The sequence below is a fragment of the Peromyscus maniculatus genome, chromosome 21 (genome assembly GCF_049852395.1).
Source record: "Peromyscus maniculatus bairdii isolate BWxNUB_F1_BW_parent chromosome 21, HU_Pman_BW_mat_3.1, whole genome shotgun sequence".
NCBI lineage: Eukaryota > Metazoa > Chordata > Mammalia > Rodentia > Cricetidae > Peromyscus > Peromyscus maniculatus.
The window spans coordinates 7985291-8010017 of NC_134872.1; the positions used below are offsets into that span (position 1 = coordinate 7985291).

Here is a 24727-nt window from a genome sequence, read left to right on the forward strand (position 1 = left end):
CTGACCCCTGTGACCTCCATCCGAGCAGCGCAAGTCTGATGTGTGTGCCCACATCCGGCTCCTTCTGGCAAGCCTCTGTCTGGGCTGGAGTTCGGCCTTGAGTCAGTCAGGGGACAGGGCAAGGTCAAGTGCAGCCAAGATGAGGCCGGCGTCGCACCGAGGTCCTCGGAGGTGTCGGACGCCGTCCAGCTAAGTCCCTTGTCTCCAGAGTAAAGAAGGTGCTGGCAGGTCGGATAGAAACTTGTGCTTTAATAGATCTGTGTGTGTGTGTGAGTGTGTGTGTGTGAGTGTGTGTGTGTGAGTGTGTGCGTGTGTTGAACAACCATCAGAGCCTGGCCGGGCCTCTGTCCGTGTTCTCCGCTCATCCTTGCAGCCAATGAAGGCCCCCCTCCCTGGCGGGCCGGCCCCGCCCCTGGGCACCCCGGCTGGCAGGGGTCAGTCTTTGGTACGATGTGGACACTTTGGTGTGCCGGGGGCGGGGTGGGGTGGGGGGCCCACACAGCTCTCATCATCTCTGCAATGCCAAGAGGAAGATGGCCGTGGATCCCCAAAGCTGCAGGCCGGACAGGCTGGGGGCTCCGCTGCCTGGCATCACCACCACTGCGACACAAGACAGAGAGGAAACAGGCCAGGGCTCTGGTTAGCTCCAGCAGGGGCAGGGAGGGGACAGAGAGAGAGGCTGTGAGAGGCCCCGCGACTTCGCGGCTTCCCTTCAGGGGATGAAGGAGGCCTGAAGGCAGGAGTTCACACAATTAGCTCACACAGACACACTCATGAGGGTTAACTGAGTGTGCTGCTGTTCATGCTCACTAAGACAGAGCAAAGGACTTGGCCTCAGTTTCTTCACCTACAAAATGGGTCTAATCGTATTTGATATCCCGGGGAGCTGCAGGAGCATTAAGAGAAGCCTGCTCTGCAGATTTCTGCCCCTGTGCCTGGCACACAGTCGTTGCTCAGACAACTGGAGCCACAGCACATACTATGGACAAGTCAGTCCTCCATTTTCCCCACAGCCTGACTCAGGGTAGTACCCAAGTGGGCACTTATGAGCAGTTCTCGTCACCCAGGCATCCTAAACCGCTCCCTAGCAGCCACCCGCCCACCATCCCCCAACCCACTTCAAGTCACATACCTTTGTTGGGATCCATCTGCCTCCGGGGACATTCTCCCTTCTTCAGTGTGACATCATCTATGGCAATATCCCCCAGGTAGCCCGAGCCTCGAACCCCCTCAAAAATAATCTGGGGTGGGGTCAGAGAGCAGGGGGAAGGGTTGGGGAAGTTGGGCCTGGCACCAGAGCCTCCCCACCCCTTCCCCTCAGGCTACCTGGAAGCCCCCCACCCCCTGCCTTAACGCCCCCCCACCCCCAGGAACCTGCACAGGACCTCCCTAAGAGCTTCCAGCCAGGGCAGCCACCTGCCTTAGGAACAGCCTTCACCAAGTAACTGACCTGGAAGGGCCCACTGGGGTTGATGGGCACATGGGCCTGCTGCCACACGTTGCCCTTATTGCCGCTGAGGGACCAGGCATGTGTATCTAGCGTGCCTTTGTTCCTGGACCGCACCAGAAGGTTGAGGGAGCCTGTGGCAGGAGAAGGGAGAGCGTGGTGAGGCTGGCAATGACATCCTGGCCTTCCTGTCTCCCTTAAGCTGGCCTCCCCCCACCCCCCACCACCGTCAGCCCTGCCCACAGCACGACCCTGCTTAATGGGGCCTGTTCCTGTCCCCAGACCAGCTTGCGGAGTTCCTTCCTTTTTTTTCTTTCTTTTCCATGTAATCAATGAATCAGGCCGGGTGCATGGTGGGGACACACACACACACAGACATACACACACACACAAACACACACAAACATAAACACACACACACAAACACACACACACACATACACACACAAACATACACACACAAACACACACACACATACACACATACACACACACATACACACACAAACATACACACACACACAAACACACACAAACACACACACATAAACACACACAAACACATACACACACAAACACACACACACATACACACACAAACACACACACATACACACACAAACACACACACACCAACACACATACAAGCACACACACACACACACACACACACACACACACACACACACACACACATACACCGCCATCCCCAGCTAGGAGAGAGACCATGCCAGAACAGGTACATCCCTCACCTCAGTTCAGACAGGATTCTCAGAGCACAAGTGCACACCCACACGGTACGTAGTTACTGGGGAGCAGAAAGGAGCTTACCTTTTTAATTTATTTATTTGTAAGGTTTTTTTTGTTTTGTTTTTGTTTTTGTTTTTGAGCTGAGGACCGAACCCCAGGGCCTGATGCTTGCTAGGCAAGCACTCTACCACTGAGCTAAATCCCTAACCCCTATTTGTAAGGTTTATAAAATTATATATAGAGAGATTTGTTTTATTTTTATTTGTGTGTGTGTGTGTGTGTGTGTGTGTGTGTGTGTGTGTGTGTGTGTGTGTAGACCAGAGGTCAGCATTGGGTATCTTCCTAGCATCTTTTTGGACACTGACCCTGGAGCTCACTGACTGACAGCTGGCTTGCTGAGCAAGCCCCTGGGATTTGCCTGTCTTGGTCCCCACCTCCCCCTCCCCATCGGGTTACAGATGTGCACTGCCACTCAGCTTTTTCATGGGTGCTGGGGATCCGAACTCAGGCCCTCATGCTCCAGCAGCAAACACTCTCCCCGCTGAGCCGTCTCCCCAGCTCCTTATTTGGATGTCTTACTACATATTGGGTAAAGCTGGCCTTTCGAGTCATGCTCTCTCTAATGCTGATGCTAGGACGAAGCTGAAAAACAACCCTGAAACATAGGATGAGTTTATTTAAAGACGTAAATCTGGGGGCTACGTGGCTAGGGTGAACACAATTAGCGTAAGATTCAGAGGGCGGTAGCCTACGGGTGCCGCCTCGGGGATCTGGACCCCAGGAGTGCTGAGGGGCACCCGGAGAACAGCGGGTTGCAGCTTACTGAAAGTCACACCGACGCTATAAGTGTCCCCTGGATGTCTCTTTCAGCCCTTCTCCACCACGCCCATGGCACAAGAGACCTGGCTCTGCAGGAAAGGGAAGTCCATCTTCAGAGGCGCCTGCCTGGTGGCTGGCATTTCCATGGAGTTGCCCACAGACAGAGCTGCACCATCTGGGACTCCAGATAGACAGACACCTCCCTCCCCCCACTGCGGGGAGAGTCACCAAATGTTACCTGCCTTGGATGAAAGGAGTTGGCTGAGACCAAGGAGAGCCGACGAGACACAAAGTTTAGGGACAGCTGGTGCCCAAAGCTGCCAGGCACAGTGCGTGTGTGTTGGGGGGGGCATAGCAGAGCCAGGCCTGGGGGACATGCTAGAGGCTCAGGGCTGGCAGGGCCTCATCAGGCAGGCATGGACCCCTAAGAGGGCGGCTACTTGTCTAATATTTTTTAGGGTTCTTATAAGCACTCAACTTCAAAACAATTTCATTTAGCTTGGGCTACATGGAACCCTGTCTCAAAAACAATCTTTTAAAAAGATTTATTCATTTGTAATTTATGTGTATGAGTGTTGGCCTGCATGTGTGTATGTGCACCACACGTGTGTCTGATGCCAACAGAGGTCAGAAGAGGGCAAGAGATGCCCCCAAACAGGAGTTACAGACCATTTTGAGCCATCATGTGGGTGTCAGGAATTGAACCCAGGTCCTCTTCAAGAACAGCAACCATTTTTTTAACTGCTACGCCATCTCTTTAGTGGAATCAGTGAGCTCCAGGTTCAGTGAGAGACGCTTTCTCAAAAATTAAGGTTGGCTGGATGTGGTGGCAAAGGCCTTTAATTCCAACACACAGAAGGCAAAGGAAGGTGGATCTCTGGGAGTTTGAGGCCAGCCTGGTCTACACAGTGAGCTCCAGGCCAGCCAGGGCTACCTAAAAAGACTCTGCCTCAAAACAAAACAAAACAAAAAGCAAATAAGATGGAACTTGACAGAGGATCGATGTCTGAGGTTGATCTCCGAACTCCACAGGCAGGTGCACACACACAGACCCGCGCACATGCAACCCCCCGCACACACGCAACCACGTGCCCCACAGTCACACACATGCAAAGCACAAACCACTTCGAGGAACGGGAAGGGCAGCTATGTCAGGCTCGCCCCAGGAGACCTGAGCGAAGGAAGGAGTGCCATTCCAGGCCAGAGACCACTCTGAGCAAAGCCCTCAGAGGCAGGGATGTGCCTGGAGCAGTCAAGCAAGGGATGGGGTGCCAGTGTCAGCAGGCTGGAAACCGGGCCAGAGAGAGGTCAGAGCTGTGTCCGGCACGGGAGACCTGAAGATGGCCACAGGAAGGGTCAGAGGGTCCCGGGCAGAGGAGAAGCATGATCTGGGATGGAGTCTCTCCACAGCTGGATAGTCTGTCTGTGGGCGGGATGCGCTTCACCTCTGGAATAAGCCACTCCTGACCCATAGGTCTGACGACGAGAGTCCCCTTAGCTGGCCTCAAGGCTGCCTCCTGATGGCTTTACTGCTAGTGTCTGCTCCACTCCTGGGAAGCCCAGAGTGTGTCTGTCCTCTCAGGCTCTCTGTCTCCCTAATCCCCTAGATTTATTATATCCTCTATGCTCCCCGGACACCTGGACGCCCAGGACCACTCTGACGGTGTGGTGACGGTGACCCACCATCTCCATTTGCCGGGGGGTTGGGGTGATTCAGCACTAAGATTGGGGAATCTAGAAGGAACTGACTGCTCTGAAACTCAGTGCCAACGGGGCACACAGCCAGGGTCCCCGTCTTTCTCACCCCAGGGGAACCGTCTCACAGAGTCCAGACCCAGCCACAGTGCTGGTCTGTGCAGATGGTTGGGGGCGGGGACTCCGTGAGTGCAGAATCTCCTATCCCACCCCCATCCTGGCTCATCCATTCGGCATGACCCTCCTCTCTCAATGTGGACACTTCTCCTGGGTGAAACTTAAAGTCACCCCCTCTGCTGTGCAGGGCGGGGGGGGGGGGCATACAGGGGCAACAAAGCAGCTTCGGTGGACTGATAAGGAAGAGTTGCCAGGATGATGGATGGTCCAGAGGGAGACGGTGAGTATAAAAACAGAGTATAAAACAGTGGGGGGAGAGGGAGGGAGACGCCATGCGCTGCCTGCTGTGGTGGTGGTGGCGGCGGCGGGACCAGGAAGAGCGGGAGGTATTTACTGCACTCTTATAAACTTTCGGTCCCTGTAAAATGCATTAGCTCTGCTGCAGGTTAAAACAAAGAAAACAAAAAAAAAAAAAAAAAAACCTTTTTTTTTTTTTTTTTTTTTTTGACAGGGTCTCACTATATAGTCCTGGCTGGCTCAGAACTGGCTATGTAGACCAAGCCTCAAACAAGGCTGGCATCAAAGGCATGCATGGCCACACACCCATCGTAAACAGCACATTAGACAGTCTTCATGTTCCGGGCGGTCTCCCAGGCCCAGCCTCCAGACAGACCTCGTGTTCCTTGTCATCTGCTGCCCTGGCGCTGTCCTTCCACTACCACGGTGGTCAGCCACTCCTATCAGATGCCGTTAGCGGTCAGATTTGCCTGTTCCCCTAGACTGGAGGACAGGGACTTGTCTATCTCCTGCATCCAAGTGATTGATGCTGGCACATGGCAGAGGTGGCTGTGCTGGCGAGCTCAGGGATGAAAAGGGGTGCTTCTCCCCAACCTCTCTCCCCATCTTATATATTTATATACTCTCATACTTAGGAAGCAGTACTTCCCCTCGCAGCTCAGGAAGACACCCCCTTCCAATGCTGTGTTTTAAGATTCTTGAGGAAATGCTGAACCTCTCTGAATTGTATGGGCCCCAGGACCTGGCAAGCAGTCGATATACAACCAAAACAGCTAAGTTGTAGTCTCCATCCTCAGCACCCACTTGCCCACATTTCCTCCACCCCTACTCCCAGGTTAGCCAACCTGAGAAGCTTAGGCCTCCTGGGGAAGTCCTCTGAGCTTTCTGCGGCTCCCTTATCCTCCCCAGGCAGCTCGCACAGTCAATATCATGGTCTCCGACTCACCGATGTGTTTCCCATACATGTGGTAGAAGAAAGAGACACAGTAGAACTTGGCGCTGGCATTGTACAGGGGACTCACCAACCTGGCTCGGTCCCCCAGCTCCCGGGGCCTGGATGTCTCAATGAACATGTAATAGCCTGCAGTGAAAAGGAGGGGGGCGTGCTAGCAACGTGGCTCCTCAGCCACCCAGCCTCCGTCCAGTTGACTTCCTCCCTGCCTGGTCTTTAGACCTAGCACAAGCTGCCCAAGCCCATCCCCACTGAGTTCAGAAGTCCCCAGCTCTACGGACAATTTCTTCCTTTCTGATCTTCAGTCAGGCCAGAGTTCTGTTGCCCTCAGACTGGGGAATCCTTCAGACAGGGCATGTCTCCTTCAGAGGGTCCCCGAGGATTCTATGTGTCTCCCTCCACTCTCAGACTGGGGCTCCACGGGCCTAGACTCCTCCCCGAGGTCATCCTCTACTCCTAAGGACAGGCCACGTCCTCACCTTCAGGGGTGCCACTGATATCAGTCGGGGGGCCAGTATTAGGAGAACGCTTGGGATTCTGGGTAAGAGCATTCTGCCGAGTCCAGTCGAAGTTGTCTGTCAGATCCTGGGTGTAACCGCAGATCTTCTCATCCTCGAAGTGACAGGTGTTGTCTGTGTGGAGGGCACAGGGGTGAGACAACTAGCCCCTTGTCTGTCTTTGCCTCCCCTCAACACCCCTAAGCCAGCTTTAAACGATCTAAACAATGAGTCCGGGACCTCAGGGCCAGAGAGACCAGGCAGTGTGGGAGGACCAAATTTATTCAGGAACAGAGCTTCAGCCTTCTGGTTTAAGAGTTCCTTCCAGAATAATGATTCTAGACACATACAATAAAATGCACAGGGGCTTCAAAGGAAATCAATTACATTGAAATACAGTTGTCAAAATATTCTTGTAATCTGTTCTATAATAACAGGGCCTCTTTATTATATAATTAAATCACAAGATCTAGTGTTAGGTCTAATAACCACCGTGGTTCTGCAGTACTAATGAATGGAGATGACATTTACAGATGTCTGTAACAACTGTAAGGCGACGGGGAAACACTGGGTGTCTGCGGATGACAGCGTAACAGGTGCTGATTATTCTGCTGTGGCTTGTTGTCTACGTTCACCGCTAAAGAGCAAGTTTCTGTCAGAAGCTGGGAAAATAAAGAACTAACAATGCACCTCTTCAGACTCAGACACCCTTGAGTTCTCTACAGAGGTCCCTTGCAGAAGCCCAGCAGCACAGGTTAGCACCCTTGCTCCCTGTCCTCCCTAAGGTGCTTTTTTGTTTAGGGAATTTTCCGGCAGAAACAGGGGAGGCCAGGAAGCTCGACTTTTCCATTACTTCGGGCGGACAGTGCCCTCCACCAGCGTGCAGTCTTGGAGCCCCGGGATAAACTCTGATTGCACAGCGTCTCCGGCCCCATCCTCTGTTGCTGGCCCTTCTCCATGGAAACACCGGAAGAAGTTATTCTTCTCTCTGAGTATCTCTTAAGGTCCCTACATCCCATATAAGCCTCTGTGTCCCTAAAGGGTGGGGGAAGTTAAGGACTGGGGTCTTACCTGATAGGTTGGGCGAGTTGATGGCTGAAAAAGCAAAAAAAAAAAAAAGAAAAAAAAAAGTGAGAACTGAGGTGTATGGCTGTGCAAAGTGTGCCCAGGCTGGGGGTCAGTGGGGAAGGGTCTTCAGAGCCAGGACTGGGGACCAATGGGGTGCTCCAAGTTCAAGGGCTGTGTAGGAGGGGTATAGGCGATGGGCCCACCCTTCCTGCCACCGCCAGGGCCGCCACCACCACCATCACCTACGCTCTGTGTAGTGGATGATTCGGGAAGCCATGTCACCAGCCCCAAAGGTGGTGTAGGGTGTGAGGCGGATCTCATAGCTGTGGGGCACACGCAGGTCAGTCAGGATGTACTCCAGCAGCTGCCCCTTCTCCACACGCCGCACAGGGATGGCCTTGACCATGGCATTGTGCTGGTTCAACTGTGGATACAGGAGAATTCCCAGATGCTCAGCAGGCCATAGCCTCCCCTGGAGGGGCAGCACAGGCCCTGGAATGCTTCAGGGGAGCAGAAAGAGCAAAGATCTGGGACATCAGGCCCTGGGTTTCCCCGTCTTTGAGATGGAAGAATTTGCTGTTCCAGGCCCCCTCCCAGGATGCCACTGTGCTAACAAGGATATATCGCGGTATACCATGGCAACAGGTAAGGGACAATTAGTGTGTCCTGGGCACTAGAACGTGCGTAGGCATCATAACTCGCCTAATACTCAAAACAACAATCCTCTAAGATAAAATAGTAACATTATCCCACTTCACAGATAAACAAATGAGGGTCAAAAGAACTGTAAGCTCACTAAACTCTTTAGAAGCTGTGCCCCCGACCCCAGGCCCTGTCCCCAAGGGCCAGTCTTCCCCTCCCACTACTGCTTCTTGGCAGGACCACATAGATTAGACAGGCAGCGTAAGAGTAGCTCACGGACCCGGGCTCTGTCCCACAGAGACCCTGCCCTCCCCTGGACACCAGAGTGGATGCTCATTCTATGAGCCACACTGGCCTTGCCCTGCACCCTGCCGTCTTGTGTCTGGTTCTCGGGCGTACCCAGGGACAGTATGGAGGGCACGGTGTGCTCAGAGGCTCCCAGGTCTGCCTGCTGCATCTGGACTCTTCCTCTGCCTCAGAAAAGTTGCCTAGACGGGAGGGGCTGTGTCTGGGAACCCCTCCCTGTCCCTCTTTCTAGGACCCGCCCACCGCACCACGCCCCCTTGCCCAAGCCTCACGCCCTGGCCCACCTGGCGGATGCTGAGTCTGTAGTTAAGCACGGGGTCCACGGCGTCGGGCTCCCTCTGCGTCCACTGTAGCACGTAGGAGTAGTTCTTGGACAGCTTGTGGCTGCGGGTGGGGTTGGGGGTGTCGAAGTAAAACTCCGGGCTGTAGGCTTTGGCTGAGAGGGCAGGGAGGGGGCCATGGGGCCGTGGAGGGGGGAGGGGAGGTGGGAGAGACACGGAGAGAGGAGCCATGGGAAAGGGGAAGGGGGGGTCAGAGGTGGGGGCAACAAAGAGAAAGGGGTGTCGTGAGGAGAGTTGGCGTTGGGAGGAGAGGGGGATGGGGAGGATGCAGGTGAGGCCGGGGGTGGGGGTGGGGGTGGAGATGGAGTTGGGGGCGCGATTGTAAATCCCAAGAGGGGATGTTGGTGAGAAGCGCGAGGAAAGGCCAAGGAAGAAACAGAGGGAGGTTGGTAGAGGTGAGGGTCAGGCGTATAGAGGGGAGAGAAGGAAGAAATGACAGGTGGAGGTCAAAAGGTGAGGAGACAGGGAGACCGGGAGGACAGGGGGAGGGAAGGCGGTGGGAAATGTCACCGGGGCCTCTGGCTGGCAAAGCTGAGTGGGTGGGGAGAGGCCCGGGAGGTCTGGCCCTGCCATTTGAGGGGACCCGAGTAGTGCAAGACTCGAAGGGGGCGCCCAGTGCCTCGGAGGGGCTATTGAGGAATCTAGGGGTGCCAGGCAACCGCACACAGGTCTCCCAGGCTCACGGCCACCAGATCTGGCAGGAAGGTGGCTCTCAAAAAGGAAAGGAGAAATGAGAGACCGCCGGCCACCCAGGCAGCCCGGCTATTGCCCTCGGCCCTTTCAGCAACCCCCGCCCACCCCCGCCATGCCTTTCTGTCCCCCATCCTGGCCTGTCAGCAGCCCTGTGGGCTCCTAAGGAGAGGCCTGATGCAAAAGAGCGGTTGAGAAGGATGTCTGAGCACCCGGCAGCCTGCATCTCTAGGGTGGCAGCTGGGGGGGGAGGGAGGTGAGGGAGGAGGGCTGGGGGACTTGTGCTCTGGCTAGCCCAGCCTCACCCCGACATTCCCCAGCTTTTTATCTATCCCCAAGCTATAAGCGGGGTACCCAATGGTTGTCCCCATTCACAGTCTCTGAGTCCAAGGACCATGGAGGAAGGGCTAGAGTTATGGCTGGGATGGGGCTGGGCCCAAGTTTTGAGAGTAAGCGGGGTTGGAGGGACAGGAGCACAGGGCTGGATGAGGCTGAAGGGGTCTAAGTCTGGTGTTTGCAGAGATTGGATTTGAAAGGGGCGTGGTTGTAGGAGGCCAAAGAAAGGAACCGGTCACCAGCCAGGAGCCTTAAGGGGGAGGGGGGCGTGATCTTGAGGGGGCGGGCCTTCGAGAGGAGGTCAAAGATTGGATCTGGGCTCCACGGGGCGAGGTCTACACCTGGCACGGGCAGGTCTTGGAAGGACGAATGCCTAAGACTGTGCAGGAACTAGATGGAAAGAGAGGCCCAGCCAGGCGTGGCAGGGCCGCAGGGGGCGGAGCCTGGCCCCAGGTGGGCGGGGGCGGGAGGGCGGGGGCGGGGCCGACCGGACGCTCACCGGAGACCTGGAAGAGGCAGGTGGCTGAGCCCACGTCGTTGGAGACGCTGCACTCGTAGCTGCCGCTGCTGTCACGGGTCAGGGCGTCCAGGCGCAGCTCGGCGTGATCGGTGGCCTCGGTGGCGGCGGCGGGGACGACCGGCGGCGGGGGCAGCAGCTGTCCTTTGAAGCGCCACACGGCCGAGGCGATGCGCTGGGGGCTGCCGCGCAGGAGCGAGCAGCGCAGGAGCACCGGCCGGCCCAGCGCCTGGCGCACGTCCTGGGAACTGGGCTCCACCTCTGGCGGGACTGGGGACCAGGGCTGCGGTCAGTAGGACCGTGGAGGAGGAGGCTTATTTGTCCCCTAGTCCCGTGACCCTGGCCTGGGAGCATCTCAGGACCGATACACACTGGCAACTCATTCATACAACAACAGCCAGGCTCAGACTGCCTGCAGGCCATCCCCTTCAGCCACGCTTCCCAGACTGGTCCTCTGGTTGTGCCTCAGTGGGTCCCTCGACCAACACCGTAACCAAAGACCGCACAGCCACGGGGCTTGGAGAACTGTCTCTAGACCTAGTTCAGATCCAAGCCTTGCCGTGCAAACTGAGGCACGTTACTTAACTTCTCTGGACCTCGGCGGAGGGATCGTCAAAGAGTTTTGGGGGTGTGCAAGCAATAGGTGGAGGGGTGGGGTTGGCCTAGGCTGGGTGTCTGGGGAGGGGACTCACAGTGCACCGTCAGCTGCACCTGAGCCTCCCGGGATCGTACGTTGAAGCCATTGTAGCGAGCCGTCTGGCAGCGGTAGGTGCCGCTCATGTCGCGGCTCACGCGCTCCAGCCGCAGCTTCCCATCCGGGGTCTCTTCCAGGGCCAGCCCTGAGGGCAGCAGGGCGGCCTCCTTGTCCACGCGAGACCACAGCACCGGCGGCCGGGGCTTGCCGCGCACTTCACACTGGAGCTCGGCAGGAGAGCCCTCGCGCACCGTCACCACGGAGCGGCCCTTGGGCACACTGATGGTGGGCGGCACTGGACGAGGGTGGAGAGGGGTGGACGGAGTTAGGGACCCCTGGTCTCCGAGGTGGGGCTCTGCCTATCCCCCTTATCCAGCCCGTGGGTCCCACGGTCCCTTGGAATGTCCAGAGCACAGTGCAGTGGCCTTCCCCAATCCTCTCCACTCCCAGCATCTCCACCTCAGGCTCTCCCGTTCAGAAAGAGCCATGCAGTCAGCCTAACCATTCCACTTCCCTAACATTCATACAGGGGTGTCCTGCTTTTCTTTTCCTTTTCTTTCTTTTTCTTTTTCTTTTTTTTTTCTTGCACGTGCGGGGAGGGTGAGAAAGGATCTCTTGCAGGCCACCCTTGTAGCTGGCCTTGAACTTGCTATGTAGCCGAGGCAAGCTTTAAACTCACCCTCCTGCTTCAAACTCTCAAGCACTTTCAACCTCTCCCTTCCCAGCCCTTCTACTTCTAGCCCTTGGTTTCTTAGAGATTTATTATTGGATATGTATTTATGTGTATATGCATGTGTGTGTACACATGCATGCATTGCCCAAAGATCAAGGGCACCGGATCCGTGGGAACTGCAGTTACAGAGGGTTGTGAGCCACCCTGGATTTTCCAACAGGGATGTTGGGAACCAAACTTGCGTCCTTTACAAGAGCAGCAAGTACCTTTCACCACTGAGCCATCTCTCCAGCTTTTCTTGCCTACAGTATCAGCACACCACGTTAAGTCTATCTCCCGACATCCTGCAGCCCTTCTTCCAAAACAGTAAGGACACTTGGGTTTCAGAAGGGCGCGCCACCCAGACGAAAGACTACATTTCCCAGCATGCCTCTGAATAAATACCGGCCAATGGGATATTAGAGAAAATGAAGGGCTGCAGGTGGAACTGCCATCATGGAGGAGATGACAAGAAGTTCTTGGCACCTGGAGTCCTGAGGACTTTCGGAGACCGCTATCCTAAACCAGCTGACTCACCAGCCGACCTTTACGCGATGAAGCCGCAGACATCCAGCCTGTGTGCTGCGGCACTCAGGATGGAGCTGGAGCCTGGGCCGTATACATGCTCAACCAGTGGCACAGTGACTGAGTCACACACACACACACACACACACACACACACACACACACACACACACACCCCACGCTTAATTCACTGTTAATTAGAGTTCTGTTATTCACAGCTGAACCCACTCCGCCCCAACACACTGCCAAATGAAGGGTTTTGAGAAGACCTCCCTGGGTCTTAACCCACATCAAACATTTCATCATTAAATGTCAAGTAATGAACATTAAATATAATTAAATATAGAGCAATTATTTGTAAATAACTATAGAAACCAGGCGAGGGTCCAGTTATCCAGTTTATATAAATTGTGCCCTGCCAACATTTGCGCATCTATTGGCTTCCATTCCATGGCTTTCTCTTTGAATTTTGGAGCCGGTTCATTCATTTCCCCCCCTCAGGTTTAAATCGTTCCCAGAGGCGTTTACAAGGCTTCTGTGCTCCAGGCATACGACCTGTGAGCCAAATGCAGATGCAGCCCTAGGCCTCTTCCCTCAGTCAGAAACTTCCTAGCTCTGAAGCCCTCCAGGCCCCCCAGGATGAAGAGACCCCCTTCCCATGCGCCCTCAGGTTAAAGCTCTATACTTGGGCTCTGGGGAGAGGGCCCTCGGACTCTGGCCTCCATCATTCCCCAGCCTCAACTCCCATCTGTGCCCTGGTGCGTCCCAGCTGCATGATTTGTGAGGAATCTTCTCACGTACCCCGAAACACACCTAGTCTCCTACACTGTGCAACCCCGTATTCTTTCTTCTTGCTGTACCCCTTCTGGGTTTATGTCCTCACCTGGCAGAGCCCACAGCACCCTCCAAGACTCATGTGGAAAACACCTCCTGGAGTAAGCTGCCTCTGGCTTCCTAGGCAGCCTGGTTTTCCTTCACTAGCGTCTCCTGTACAGACCCCTCTTTTGCCTCCTAGGCAAGAGTTCCAGCATTTTCCCTGGCCTCTCCCTTCTCCTAATAGCCCTAGGTCCCTTGTCCAGACAGTGAGTCCTGAGGAAGGGGCTGGAGGTGCTGGAGTCTGGGTTCTTCGCTTCCCACAGCTTTGCACAAAGTACTCTGCAGAAGGACTCTGTGGTCTTGGTGGAGCTCCGATCCACTCTGAGGTCCTCCTGAAGTCCATCTCCTTTTAGAAGCCTCTTCCGGGCTCTCCACTCACTCACTGGGTTTCCCTGTGTGCAGAGGGTCCTCTGAGGCCCCTGGGTCTAATTGCCCGCCGAGAGAAATTGAAGACAGAGCTTAAGTGCCAAGGGAGGAAATATTCATAATGATTAGAGTTGTCACTGTATTGGTTGGTCACGCGGCTCGCCAGCCAAGTTCAAGTTCAGCTGGCTTCTCGGGAGAAGGTCCTGGAGCCGTCTCCCAAAAACCGTCCTCCAGCCTCAGCCTCATGTCGTCCTCCTACAGTGTCCCTGGCTGGGCTCTCATCCCAGCTCCATTGCTTGCTAAGTTTCTCAAACTCAAGCTTCTAAGGCACGCTTCTTCCTCAGCACAAGGAGAAGATAAATTGCTACCCCCAACTGGCCGGTGAGGTAACTCCGTGGTAAAGGCACTTGCTGCCAAACCTGACCACCTGGGTTTGATCTCTGGGACCCACAGGGTGGAAAGAGAGAACCAACTCCGGCAAGCTGTCCTCTGGCTTCCACACATGCACCACAGAACATGTCTACACATGCATAGCCACACAAAATAAATGAGTAAAATAATGAAAAAACAAAACAAAACCCTGCCACCCCATAAAATGAGTCACAGAGGTGAATGAAGAAATCATACTGAATGCTCGATTTCCTATTATCAACTCATCATATTATAATTATTATTATAAGAATTATTATAAGAACCTGACTCTTCACTATGGCCTGTCATAAGATGCATGCATTCTATCCCTTCGAAATCCATATATTGTTGTCCTAATGCCAGTGGATGAACAAAATGTGACTGTATTGGAGGCAGGCCTCTGAAGGCTGAAGCCAGCGGGACCTCCCCTAATCCCGTCTAGGACACAGATACGAACAAGGAGAAGATGCCACCAGCCAGCCAGGGAGCCTGACCCTGCTGGCACCGTGACCTCCATGGCTGAGAGGTCCGCAGGGTGGCCTCTCTGAGCTTGTGCCATTCCATTCTCCTAGATACTGTCTCTCTTCCACCCTCCGGATGACCAGTGTCCTCTCCCACCACAGTGATTTTGCATATGCTGGTTCTGTGGTCTCCCTGGCTTTCTTTTGCTTAGCAAAATCTTGCTCCTCCCTCAGATCTCATTCACATTACAGTTTTCAGCGATACGTTTATTCATGAACTGTCTGGAATACGTTCATCTTCCCATCACGTTCAAGGAACACAGCATCTCCTCTTCCCAGCACTCTACCCGAAGGCCTGTCACGGAGCCTGGCTAGGACAGGGACCCAACAAGCGTGTGTGTGTGTGTGTGTGTGTGTGTGTGTGTGTGTGTGTGTGTGTGTATGTGTGTGTGTGATGAACAAATGGTGTCCTCTTCCCATTAGACATCCACTTGCAAATTGCTGTGTGTGTCCCTCACCTCCCCCCATTTTGGGCCTTCCCAGCGTCCCCCCAGCTCCCAATGGCCCCACCTGTCTCGGAGGAGATGTTGACCTCAATGCTGAGGTCAGGCACCGGCGATCCCGGGAAAGAAGCCAAGCACAAGTAAGTGCCGTAGTCACTGAAGTGCAGGTCAATGAGCTCCAGGCTGCTGGTGACAGGGGGCAGCTCAGGGTCATTGCGGGTCACCAACAGCCGCTTGGACATGCGTGCCGGCTTGCCGTTTTTGAACCACTGGTAAGCCACCTTCTCCTGGGGCACCGCATCCACGTGGCATGAAAGCTTCAGGTCCTGGCCGAGTTGAATGTTCTCACTCTCTTTGATCATGTCGGGGGTGATCTGGAATGTGGCATTCTTCAAGGCTGCAAGGAGATGGGGAGCAGAGGAAGGGCTGGGGCTGACCCAAGGATGGGCATCCATGTCCAACCCCAGCTTCTCCTCTCAAATTGGCGGCACCCCAGGCCTGTCTGGAAATGGTTACAATGGCTCAGAGGTGTTTCAATAGCTCTGAAGAGCTCTCTGCAGAAAAGCGAGGTGGGTGCTGACTCCAGGCATTATTAACGGGCACACTCCACCAGTGACAGGGGCTGGCCCAGGCATCACACATGAACCAGTGCATCTAACCCATCCATCCCCCTGTCTCTGGAGGGAGATGGGGCTCAGCCGTTCTGACCTGTACCCTCAAGGCCTTCTTGACCACACACTGCTTTGTTTTCACTGTGTTTTAAACCTTGCATATACAAAGTACTGATAAAGAAGGGAAACATGAGACTTGATAGCTGCTCCATCCAGCATGGATCATAAGGAAACGGAAGAGCAATTCATCGCACTTCCCCCCCCCCTTTTGTACTGTCTGATTCTTTACAAGACTGTGATTTTTTTTTTGATCATAAAAAGCCAACACGATGATCTTGCATGCAATTGCACAACATCACACGCCTCAGAGAATAAGGGTCCGGATGCTTTTTAAAATGTGGGTCTTGTTTGAAGTCAGTTAAAGTCCCTTAATAAGTGAGGCGCTAATGTGGCAGGGCACCGGTACAGTGACTTGGAGATCAGCACTGGGCTGGACAAGGCAGGCTGCAGAGCCACCCTGAGAGGCGACACCACAGCTACAAATGTCCAGAAAGATCTCACCACCCCAGGGTTTCAAGGTCAAGTGGGATCAGGTGGAGACAGCTCATCTTTGATCGGGGAGTGTGCTGTGGAAGAGAAAGCTGAGATCAGAGAGCTCCAGCCTTGTTCATTTATTTCTCAATCCGAGTCAAACGGAAGAGAATTGGCTTCTTGCCGAGGGGAGACTCGGGAAGAGGCTGGTCAGGGAGAGGCGAACTTGGCGGCCAGTCTGAGGAGCTCAGTCATGTTTGTCAACACCGGTACTTGACTTTCAAGCCTCAAGGGCTGGGAATAAGCCTGGGTCTTTTTCTTTTTTCTTTTTCACTTGTTTGTTCTTTAAAAAAAATTATTTTAAATGTGTATGAGCATTTGCCTGCATGTATATATGTGCTCCAAGTGTGTGCACAGTGCCCATGGAGGCCAGAAGAAGGTCTTCTCCCTTGGAACTGGAATTACAGGTGTGTGCAAGCCACAGTGTGGGTGCTTGGAACTGAACTCAGCTCCTCTGTAAGGGGGCTGAGCCATCCTTCCAGTCCATGTTTTTTTTTTTTTTTTAATGTACACAGAAGAGGACACCAGATCTCATTACAGATGGTTGTGAGCCACCATGTGGGTGCTGGGAATTGAACTCAGGACCTCTGGAAGAACAGTCGGTGCTCTTAACCTCTGAGCCATCTCTCCAGCCCCCATGTTTTTGTTTTTTGAGACTGGGTCTCAGGCAGCCCAGGCTAGCCTTGGACTTCCTATGTAGCCAAGGATGATCTTGACTCCTAATCTTTCTGCCTCCACCTCTCAAGTGCTGGGGTGTCAGGCCTGCGCCATCATGACCTGAAAGTTTGGGTCTTAAAAACAAACAAACAAAAGACCCCAAACCCTAACACTGCACAATCAAAGAAAAGAGGAGGAGGAGAGGAAGAGGAAGAGGAGGAAAAGGAGGAGGAGGAAGAAGAGGGAGAGGAAGAAGAGGAGGAGGAAGAGGAAGAAGAAGAAGTAGAAGAAGAAGAAGAAGAAGAAGAAGAAGAAGAAGAAGAAGAAGAAGATGACTCCAGATTCAACAAGCAGCTAACGAAAGCGACCAAGGCTGAGAGGTAGTGAGGAACGCATCTGTACTTCTTTAGATCTTGTCTAAGTTTGATATTGTTTTACATTTAATAAGTTATCTTCAGATTCACTGACACTCTATGCTCCTAAAGATTTTCACATAGAGAAAGCACCTTTAATGCCAGCACTTGGAAGGCAGAAGCAGGTGGATCTCTGTGAGTTGGAGGAAAGCCTGATCTACAGAGTGAATCTCAGGCCAGCCAGAGCTACATAGTGAGACACTGTCTCAAAAAAAAAAAAATTAATACATATATAACGACAGAAACATGTGTTATTGTCACTTAAATTTGGCCAATCTGCAGCTAGAAAGCCAGGAAGTTTCCCTTGAAGCCTACAGCACCCACTTTTTTTTTTTTTTTCCGCAGCCTCTGTTTACCAATCTAAATGAAACATCATCAGCATCAGCCCTGCTCGTAAATTACAAATTGCCGGGTTTTCTGCCCCTGATGGCAGGCTGCTGAATTGCAGGGAAATCAGAGTGCCTGGACCCTGGCTCCCTGACACACCTCATCCTCTGTTAGCAAACAGATGGTTCCCTCCCCCAGGTCACCTGCAGTCCCCAAAGGACAGAGACCCCGTTCACCGCACAACTTCCCACCAGCCCCTCCCCCGGGCCACCACGTACATCGCACCAGCAGGTTGACCGTCTTCTTGGCTGGGTTGCCTACGTTGTTGGTGGCTGTACAGTTGTAGTAGCCAGAGTCCCGGGCCTGCACTGAAGGGATGCTGAGGGTGCCACCCTGAGCCAGAGCACCCAGGGGCAGCGGGCCGGGTCCGTGGGACCAGTGCAGCTGGGGCAGGGGGTCGCCGCCCGTCAGTAGACACCGCACCGTCACGTTCTCCCCGGGGTTCACCACCAGGGTCTCGTTCACAGACAGCTTCAAGGCTGGCGGTGCTGAGGGGACAAGGAGGTTGGGTCTCAGGAGGCTTCCGGGGCTAAACGAGAGGGAGATGAGGGGACAGAAACACCTGGGTAGGGGGAGAGGTCAGGGGCACTCTGGCAGGGACGAGAGAAACCCGGGAATGGATGCTGGAGAGGAAGACCTGGGCGGTAGGGTGGGGAGCGGGTCCAGGTAGGTGCGGGGCGGGGCCGCGCCTGTACCTGTGGTGTTGGTGAGCCGGAAGGTGATGGCCTTATCGGGGATGCCACACACGTTACGCACGGACACCTGGCAGGTGTAGCTGGCGTAGTCTTGGGGCCGCAGGTTCTTCAGCTTCAAGACCTTTGTTTCCCCCTGGGTGGCAGTGGATCACCGGAGTAAGGGCTTGCTTGGGTCTCCTGGGGTCCCCCACATCCATTCATCTACACCACACCACAGTCCACAGGCAATTCCTGCTCAAGCCCTACCCGTACCTCTTCCCCTAGGAAGCCGCCATGCCCCTGACAGTGCTTCCACCACGGGCTTCTCTGGGGCAGAGGCAGCCCTGGTGCACACTGTCCAGGATTAGGCCTCAGTGCCCTTTCCTTCTGGGGAAGAGCAGGCGTGAGCAGGGAATACCGTTGTGGCTTGTAACCCACACAACACGGGACCGGCCCACAGACCACGTAAGGCCTTGGCTGACAGTCACTTTGGAAAGCCCTCCCTGGCAGAACGGCTTTATCTCCATCCCTTGGAACCACGTGCGGGGGAGGTATGGACCGAGAGGCCTTTCCGCCCCAAATCCTATAGCATCCGCTCATGGGTCCCCATCTCAGCCACAGCAGCAGGCACAGATGGTTTGCTTGTCCTTTGGATGTTTTTTCCTATCCAGCCATGCTCTGGGGGGAATATGTTGCCTTTGGGACTCCCCTGTCTGGGACTCCCTCTGACCTCTGACCTCTCTGCTCTCTGACTTTTCACCCCCAGGCTGTGTGAACTCTAGAACAGGTGTCTCCCACCAAGGCCCTGAATTGCTGAGATCGGGCCAGTCTCCAGGAGTCTGGGCCACCAGGCTTCAGCCCCTTTTTGGGGGGCACCCTCGCGGGGTGCAAGAGTGTGAGGAGCCAGCTTGCCCATCCTGACCTGGGTGTAGAGAGGCTCATAGATGTCAACCCCGTTGTCCTGGCTGTGGGAGAGGGTGTCGGAGCCCCTCTTCCAGATGAAGCGGGCGGGTGGGTTGGAGCTGACGGTGCAGCGTAGAAATACCGTCTTCTCCTGGTAGAAGTTGCCTCGGACGTCACTCACTGTCTGGTGTACCGTCAGCACGGGCGCATCCAAGTCTGCAAGGACAAGCAGCCCTAAGTCAAGATGAGGCGCCCCCAGAGCAGGGGGCTCAGGCGCCTTGCAGCCCTTGGGGAGAGCAGAGCCCCTCTCCAAAGGCACGGGAAGCTGATGCCCGCCTTCGCTTCCGCAAGCTTGACCATGGTGTTGGAGGCAGGGGACTGGATCTAATGGCTTCCAGGGCTCCCTAGCAGCTGCCCTTCTTTCCCAGGGACCTGAATGGGGCCTCTAGCTCTACACCTCTCACAGGATGGAACAGGCAGCCATACACTGGAGACAAACAGAAAGCTAAGCTCAGCTCCCTCATTGGCTGTGAGTGTATAGAGCGACTGCCTAGTCCTTTTCTTTCTGGGCCTCGGTTTCCTCACTGACGAAGCAGACCAGATGGGCAGCATCCAGCTCCAGTTAAACGATATGAAGATTTTTTTTCTCCTATGGTTGCTTTTTTGAGTTTTGCTTTGTTTTTTTTAAAACAATTTATTATCTTTATTTTTTATGTGCATTTGTGTATGCATGTATGTGTGTGTGAGGGTGTCAGATCTTAGAGTTACAGACAGTTGCTACCTGCCATGTGGGTGCTGGGAGTTGAACCTGGTTCCTCTGGTAGAGCAGTTGGTGCTCTTAACCACTGAGCCATCACTCCAGCCCCAAGTTTTGCTTTGTTTTATGTTTTTGTTTTTGTTTTTGTTTTGAGACGGGGTCTCACCTATCCCAGGTTGGCCTGGAACTCACCATGGAGCTGAGGCTGACCTTGAACTCGTGAGACTCCTGCCTCCACTGCCCACGCTTGGGTCTTACAGGCGTACACCACCACATCAATTTATGCAGTGTGGGACATCACCGCCAGGGCCTTTGGCATGCTCAGCAAACACTCTACCCACTGGGCCACATCTCAACCTGAAATTTCTCTTTAACTCAATGCCCGGAACCCCTCATGGGTGGTGATTGTCTCTGGGGTGTTACTGTCTGGAAAAGGGTGTAAGGGAATTGCCTACATTTTGACAGTGGAACATGATGTTTTCATCTAGATAATTCATAACTAAGAATTGCAAAATCAAGTGACAGAAAAAAAGAAAGAAACGAATCTACTAGTGTTTTGAGCAAGTTTGGTATTTTGTGCCAGGCTTTATTTACGGCCATTGTAGGGTGCATATGGTCTCTGGACCATAGGCTGGACCGGCCCTAGCCTCGCTCCTTCAAAGCACACTACCCCTTAAAACCAGTGGTGCTTACTCAGGTGCAGACGGAAACAGTTGTTGAACTGGTGGCTGAAGAGCATCCTTGATGCCAGGCCACATTCCCTGTCACGCACGCACGTAAGAACTTCTGCAAGTTGAAGTTGAGCCCAGGGATCAGCAGGGTTCGTTTGTTTGTTTCTGGTCTTTCGAGACAGGGTTTCTCTGTGTAGCCCTGGCTGTCCTGGAACTTGTTTTGTAGACCAGGCTGGCCTCGAACTCACAGGGATCCTGCCTGCCTCATGGCTCAGTGGGTAAAATACCTCCCTCCAGTCCCCAAGACCCAGGAGGTAGGGGAGAGCACGCTCCTGCAAGCTGTCCTGAGACGCTCTGCCACACACACACACACACACACACACACACACTACATAAATAAATACAATCCTAAACTGTCCTCAGAGAGTCTAGTGTCCAGCCAGGGCTGTGGCTGGGGTCCACAGTTGCATGGGGTGGTGGAGAGGAAAATCGCAGAACTCCTAATTGTGTCCTCAATTCACATAGGAAGCTGTCCTGCTCTGGTACCTTGCTTTTCCTCCTCCGTGGAAGAAATATAATCCAGCATGCCCTGTCCACTTTAAAGGGCGCCATCAAGGTCCATGGGAGGAGGGTGACATGGGAATGAGAAAAAGGTTTAGGGAGATACAGTGGCCCATTCCCAAAGAGAAGCCTCTTCAGTCCTCCACTTCTCCGTCCTACCCTTTCCCCACCCCCGAGGGATCGGGAGCTGTCCCCTGTAGGGGTACGGACTGTCAGGGTACAGGGCCTCCACTCACACTGCACATCCACGCGGATGGACTTGATGGCCGGCACTCCCACCCCATTCTCCGCCTTGCAGTAGTAGCGGCCGCCCTGCGTGCGGGCGATGCGCTCGATCCGCAGCGTCTCGTTGAACACAGACGTCTCCTGGAACTTGTCAGACGCGCTGCCAGCAGTCTTGGTCCACCGCACCTGGGTGGGCGAGTCACCGCCTTGAGGTCCGCGTAGAGAGGGCCGAGGGCCCTGCACGGGCGTCCCCTGCCTGCCCCACGCTTTCCAAGGCACAGGAGAGAGTGAACCCAGGCCTGACCCAAACAAGTGGCAGGAAGGCACAGAGGAGACCCCTCAGGACGCCTCAGTGAGGAGAGCTTCAGGGCAGAGGTCAAGATCAGAGGGAGGAGGCTCTAAGTCAGGAGCCTGCCCAACTAAGTTGCCTAGAGTTAACCAAGGATTGGGTAAGTGTATACTTAGTGCTGGGAAGCCTGTTAACCGAATAAACGATGTGTGTTAACCCACTTCTTAGCTTAGTGACCTCATAGGTTACTCAACCCTCAATCTCACACTCTTGGATTGGAAAGAGCTGTACCCGGAAGCCAGTCTCCAAAGATGGGCTTCTCTCTCTTCTGTAGGCCCCGCCCACCGTTCTAGGGAGGGTCTGTGTGGCCCATAGACTTCAGCAGGAGAGAGTCTACGACAGCGTATGAAAACTGATTTCCACCATGGCTCGATCTGCTCTTCTGCCCTAAGCAGTCCTGTGGAGAGGAGCCCAGGAGAAGCCATCGGCCGCCCTCTTCCCCCTGCAGAGTTCTCCAGCCTCAGTCATGCGCTGATGAGCGGCACCCAACCACAGTCTTGTGAGAGAGCCTGCGTGGGAATCAGTCGCTGCTGGATTCCTGCCGCTGGCACTGGGAGACAGGAAGGGTTCCAGGCTCCAAGCCCCTGAGTTTTGAAGTATCTGCCAGTCAACAATAACTAATATAGCATAATGCCTACTTTGCAAGTTATGAGGCTTAGGAAGCGGAGCACTTAAATGCGGTGCCTCGGATACATTAGTCACTCAACAATTTCTATTATTAATAGTGCTCTTGGTTAATTGGTGATGCTCTGTGGCTTTATCTTAATTTGTCTATGTGGATCTTAGCATACTATTCAAAAACTTGGATTTTGGTTTGGGTAGGTTGTTTTGTTTTGTCTCGTTTATTTCTGTGTACAATGTGCATGCCTCCTTTGGAGGCCAGAAGAGGATTGTTGGACCCACTGGAACTGGAGTCAGAGATTTTTTTTTTTTTCTTATCTCGGGTTGGGTTCAAATGCTATGTAACTGACAGATAACTTTGAACCTCCTGATTCTTCTGCCTCTGCCTCCACAGTGGCCGGGATTACGTGAGTGTAGCACCATGTCCCTTAATGCAGTGCTGGGGTCCGACCCTGGGCTTCACGCGTGCTAGGCATGCTACTAATTGAGCTACATCCTCAAACCCCTATTTCATAATTCCCATTGCTTCTCCAGACTTGTGTCTAATATCCTAGATCTATCACCCAATTTACTCATTTTCTCTTTAGCTATCTCTGAGGTACTAAGGCTTTTTTCTTTCTTTTTTTTTTTTTTTTAAAGAAAAGACTACTGCTTTTAATCCTATGATTTCTGTTTGTTCTTTCCCACATCAAACTGATCAAGACACGGAGCAAGCAGGGTTCTGCTTTCTCTTGGGTGCCGGCACCCTGCTGTGACTCTGGGCACAGGCTTCTGGTCCCCCGTCAGAGGCAGAAGCTCTTGTTCTGGAGCCACATCAGCTCCTCGTCCTGGACGGGGCTGTAGCCTTGCTGTGGTTTGGATGTGCAGTGTCCCCAGGAGGTTCGCGTGTTCAAGGCTTTGATGCTCGCCAATGGGCTTTGGGGAGGTGGATTATCGGTGGGTTCCGTTTTGATGGCATGCAGCTTATGGGAACTCATTTGAAGACGTTTGTCACAGTAGGGGCATGCTTTGGGAGACTTTCTCAGGCATTTTTGTCTCAGCAATGGCAACACGGCCTCCGTGGGCTTCCCGTGTGCCTCGGGCCTACTTGCCGTGCGTGTATGAGCACACATCTCCTCCTCCTCCTCCTGAGGTGTGTGCAAATCCAGGCTCCTCAGCTTCTGCTCACTGTGGCTGGCACCCAGGGGGAAAATCCTTTTAAAAAACCCCTCTCGATTCATTTGTTCTTTTTAGTTGACTTAAAATCCCACTAATTTGGGAGGTCACACAGCTGGGCCATATAATATACAGTGTACTCCCCCTGGCTTTCTAGTAGATGACACCTAACAGCTTTAAAACTGCCCCCCTCACCCCCTCAAATGCCTTCTTCAGATGCCTTTCTCTGTTTCTCCCATACTCTGGGGAAAAGCAGCTTTCCATTTCTTCTTGTTCCCAGAGGAGACTTTTGTGTCCTAGTAATTAGCTACAGGATTAATTATTCCTTGGAAAGCAAACCAAAAGCACAAAGAACAGAGGCTTGCTCATTCATAACTTTTGCTTTAGATTTAAAGAACCCAGAATATTCCAGGAGCCTATAGTGGACAGCATCTGCACATCAGAAAGGCAGAGCACCCAAAGTCTGTGACCACCCCGAGGACTCACACTGCTTGGCTCCCATCTGTCTGTTCCACAGCTTCCTACAGAAGCCAGACATCACCACCTGGGAGAGAGCCTCTTTTTTATTTTTGAACAGGATCTCAGGTATAGCCCTGGCTGGCCATGGACTTGATATATTCCCGAGGATGACTTTGAACTCCAGATCCTCTGGACTCCATCTCCAAAGCTCTGGGTTTATAGGCGTGCACCACCACACCTTATTTTGTAGCACTGGGGAATAGAACCCAGAGCACACGCTAGATAAGAGTTCCGTTTGCTGAGCTACATCCCTCGACCTGCATCTTCTTTCAGCTGGCTAGCTCTTTGAATCACCCCTTTTCCCTGCCCAACAACTTGTCCTCAAGTCACTGGTTGCTTGAGTGGCAACAAAATCTTGGGTTTGCGGTTTCCCTTTCTGTGTAGACTCCCTCTGGGTCGCAGACCCTAGCACGCCCATGCTCTTGCTTCTTCTTTGAACCCATGAGCTCTGTGTCTGCCCACTCTTCTGTCCCGACCTTGGCTGGCAAGGGCCTTGAGGCTCACCCCTTGCTCCCCCGATGCTTAGGTGCCCCAGATGCATCTTGACACCCATCAACTGTGTTTGGACCATGACAGATGCTCAGTGTCACTGTCAGGAAACAGGCAGCGAA

General features: G+C 53.7%; 1 protein-coding gene across 1 annotated transcript in view; it reads right to left on the bottom strand.

The window, feature by feature from the left end:
- Nucleotides 1-231: 231 nt before the first annotated feature.
- Mdga1 (MAM domain containing glycosylphosphatidylinositol anchor 1) overlaps nucleotides 232-24727 on the bottom strand; it is a 57356-nt gene continuing 32860 nt past the window's right edge. Inside the window, exons 3-17 of the mRNA XM_006983074.4 lie at nucleotides 21484-21658; nucleotides 19278-19474; nucleotides 18377-18509; nucleotides 17900-18169; nucleotides 15090-15419; nucleotides 11167-11463; nucleotides 10457-10744; nucleotides 8875-9026; nucleotides 7889-8066; nucleotides 7646-7669; nucleotides 6557-6709; nucleotides 6072-6206; nucleotides 1451-1581; nucleotides 1133-1241; nucleotides 232-600 (exon numbers count right to left, since the gene is read on the bottom strand). Of these exons, the coding sequence (XP_006983136.1) occupies nucleotides 509-600; nucleotides 1133-1241; nucleotides 1451-1581; nucleotides 6072-6206; nucleotides 6557-6709; nucleotides 7646-7669; nucleotides 7889-8066; nucleotides 8875-9026; nucleotides 10457-10744; nucleotides 11167-11463; nucleotides 15090-15419; nucleotides 17900-18169; nucleotides 18377-18509; nucleotides 19278-19474; nucleotides 21484-21658 (2664 nt within the window). The 3' untranslated portion in view covers nucleotides 232-508. The remainder of the gene's footprint in view (nucleotides 601-1132; nucleotides 1242-1450; nucleotides 1582-6071; nucleotides 6207-6556; nucleotides 6710-7645; nucleotides 7670-7888; nucleotides 8067-8874; nucleotides 9027-10456; nucleotides 10745-11166; nucleotides 11464-15089; nucleotides 15420-17899; nucleotides 18170-18376; nucleotides 18510-19277; nucleotides 19475-21483; nucleotides 21659-24727) is intronic.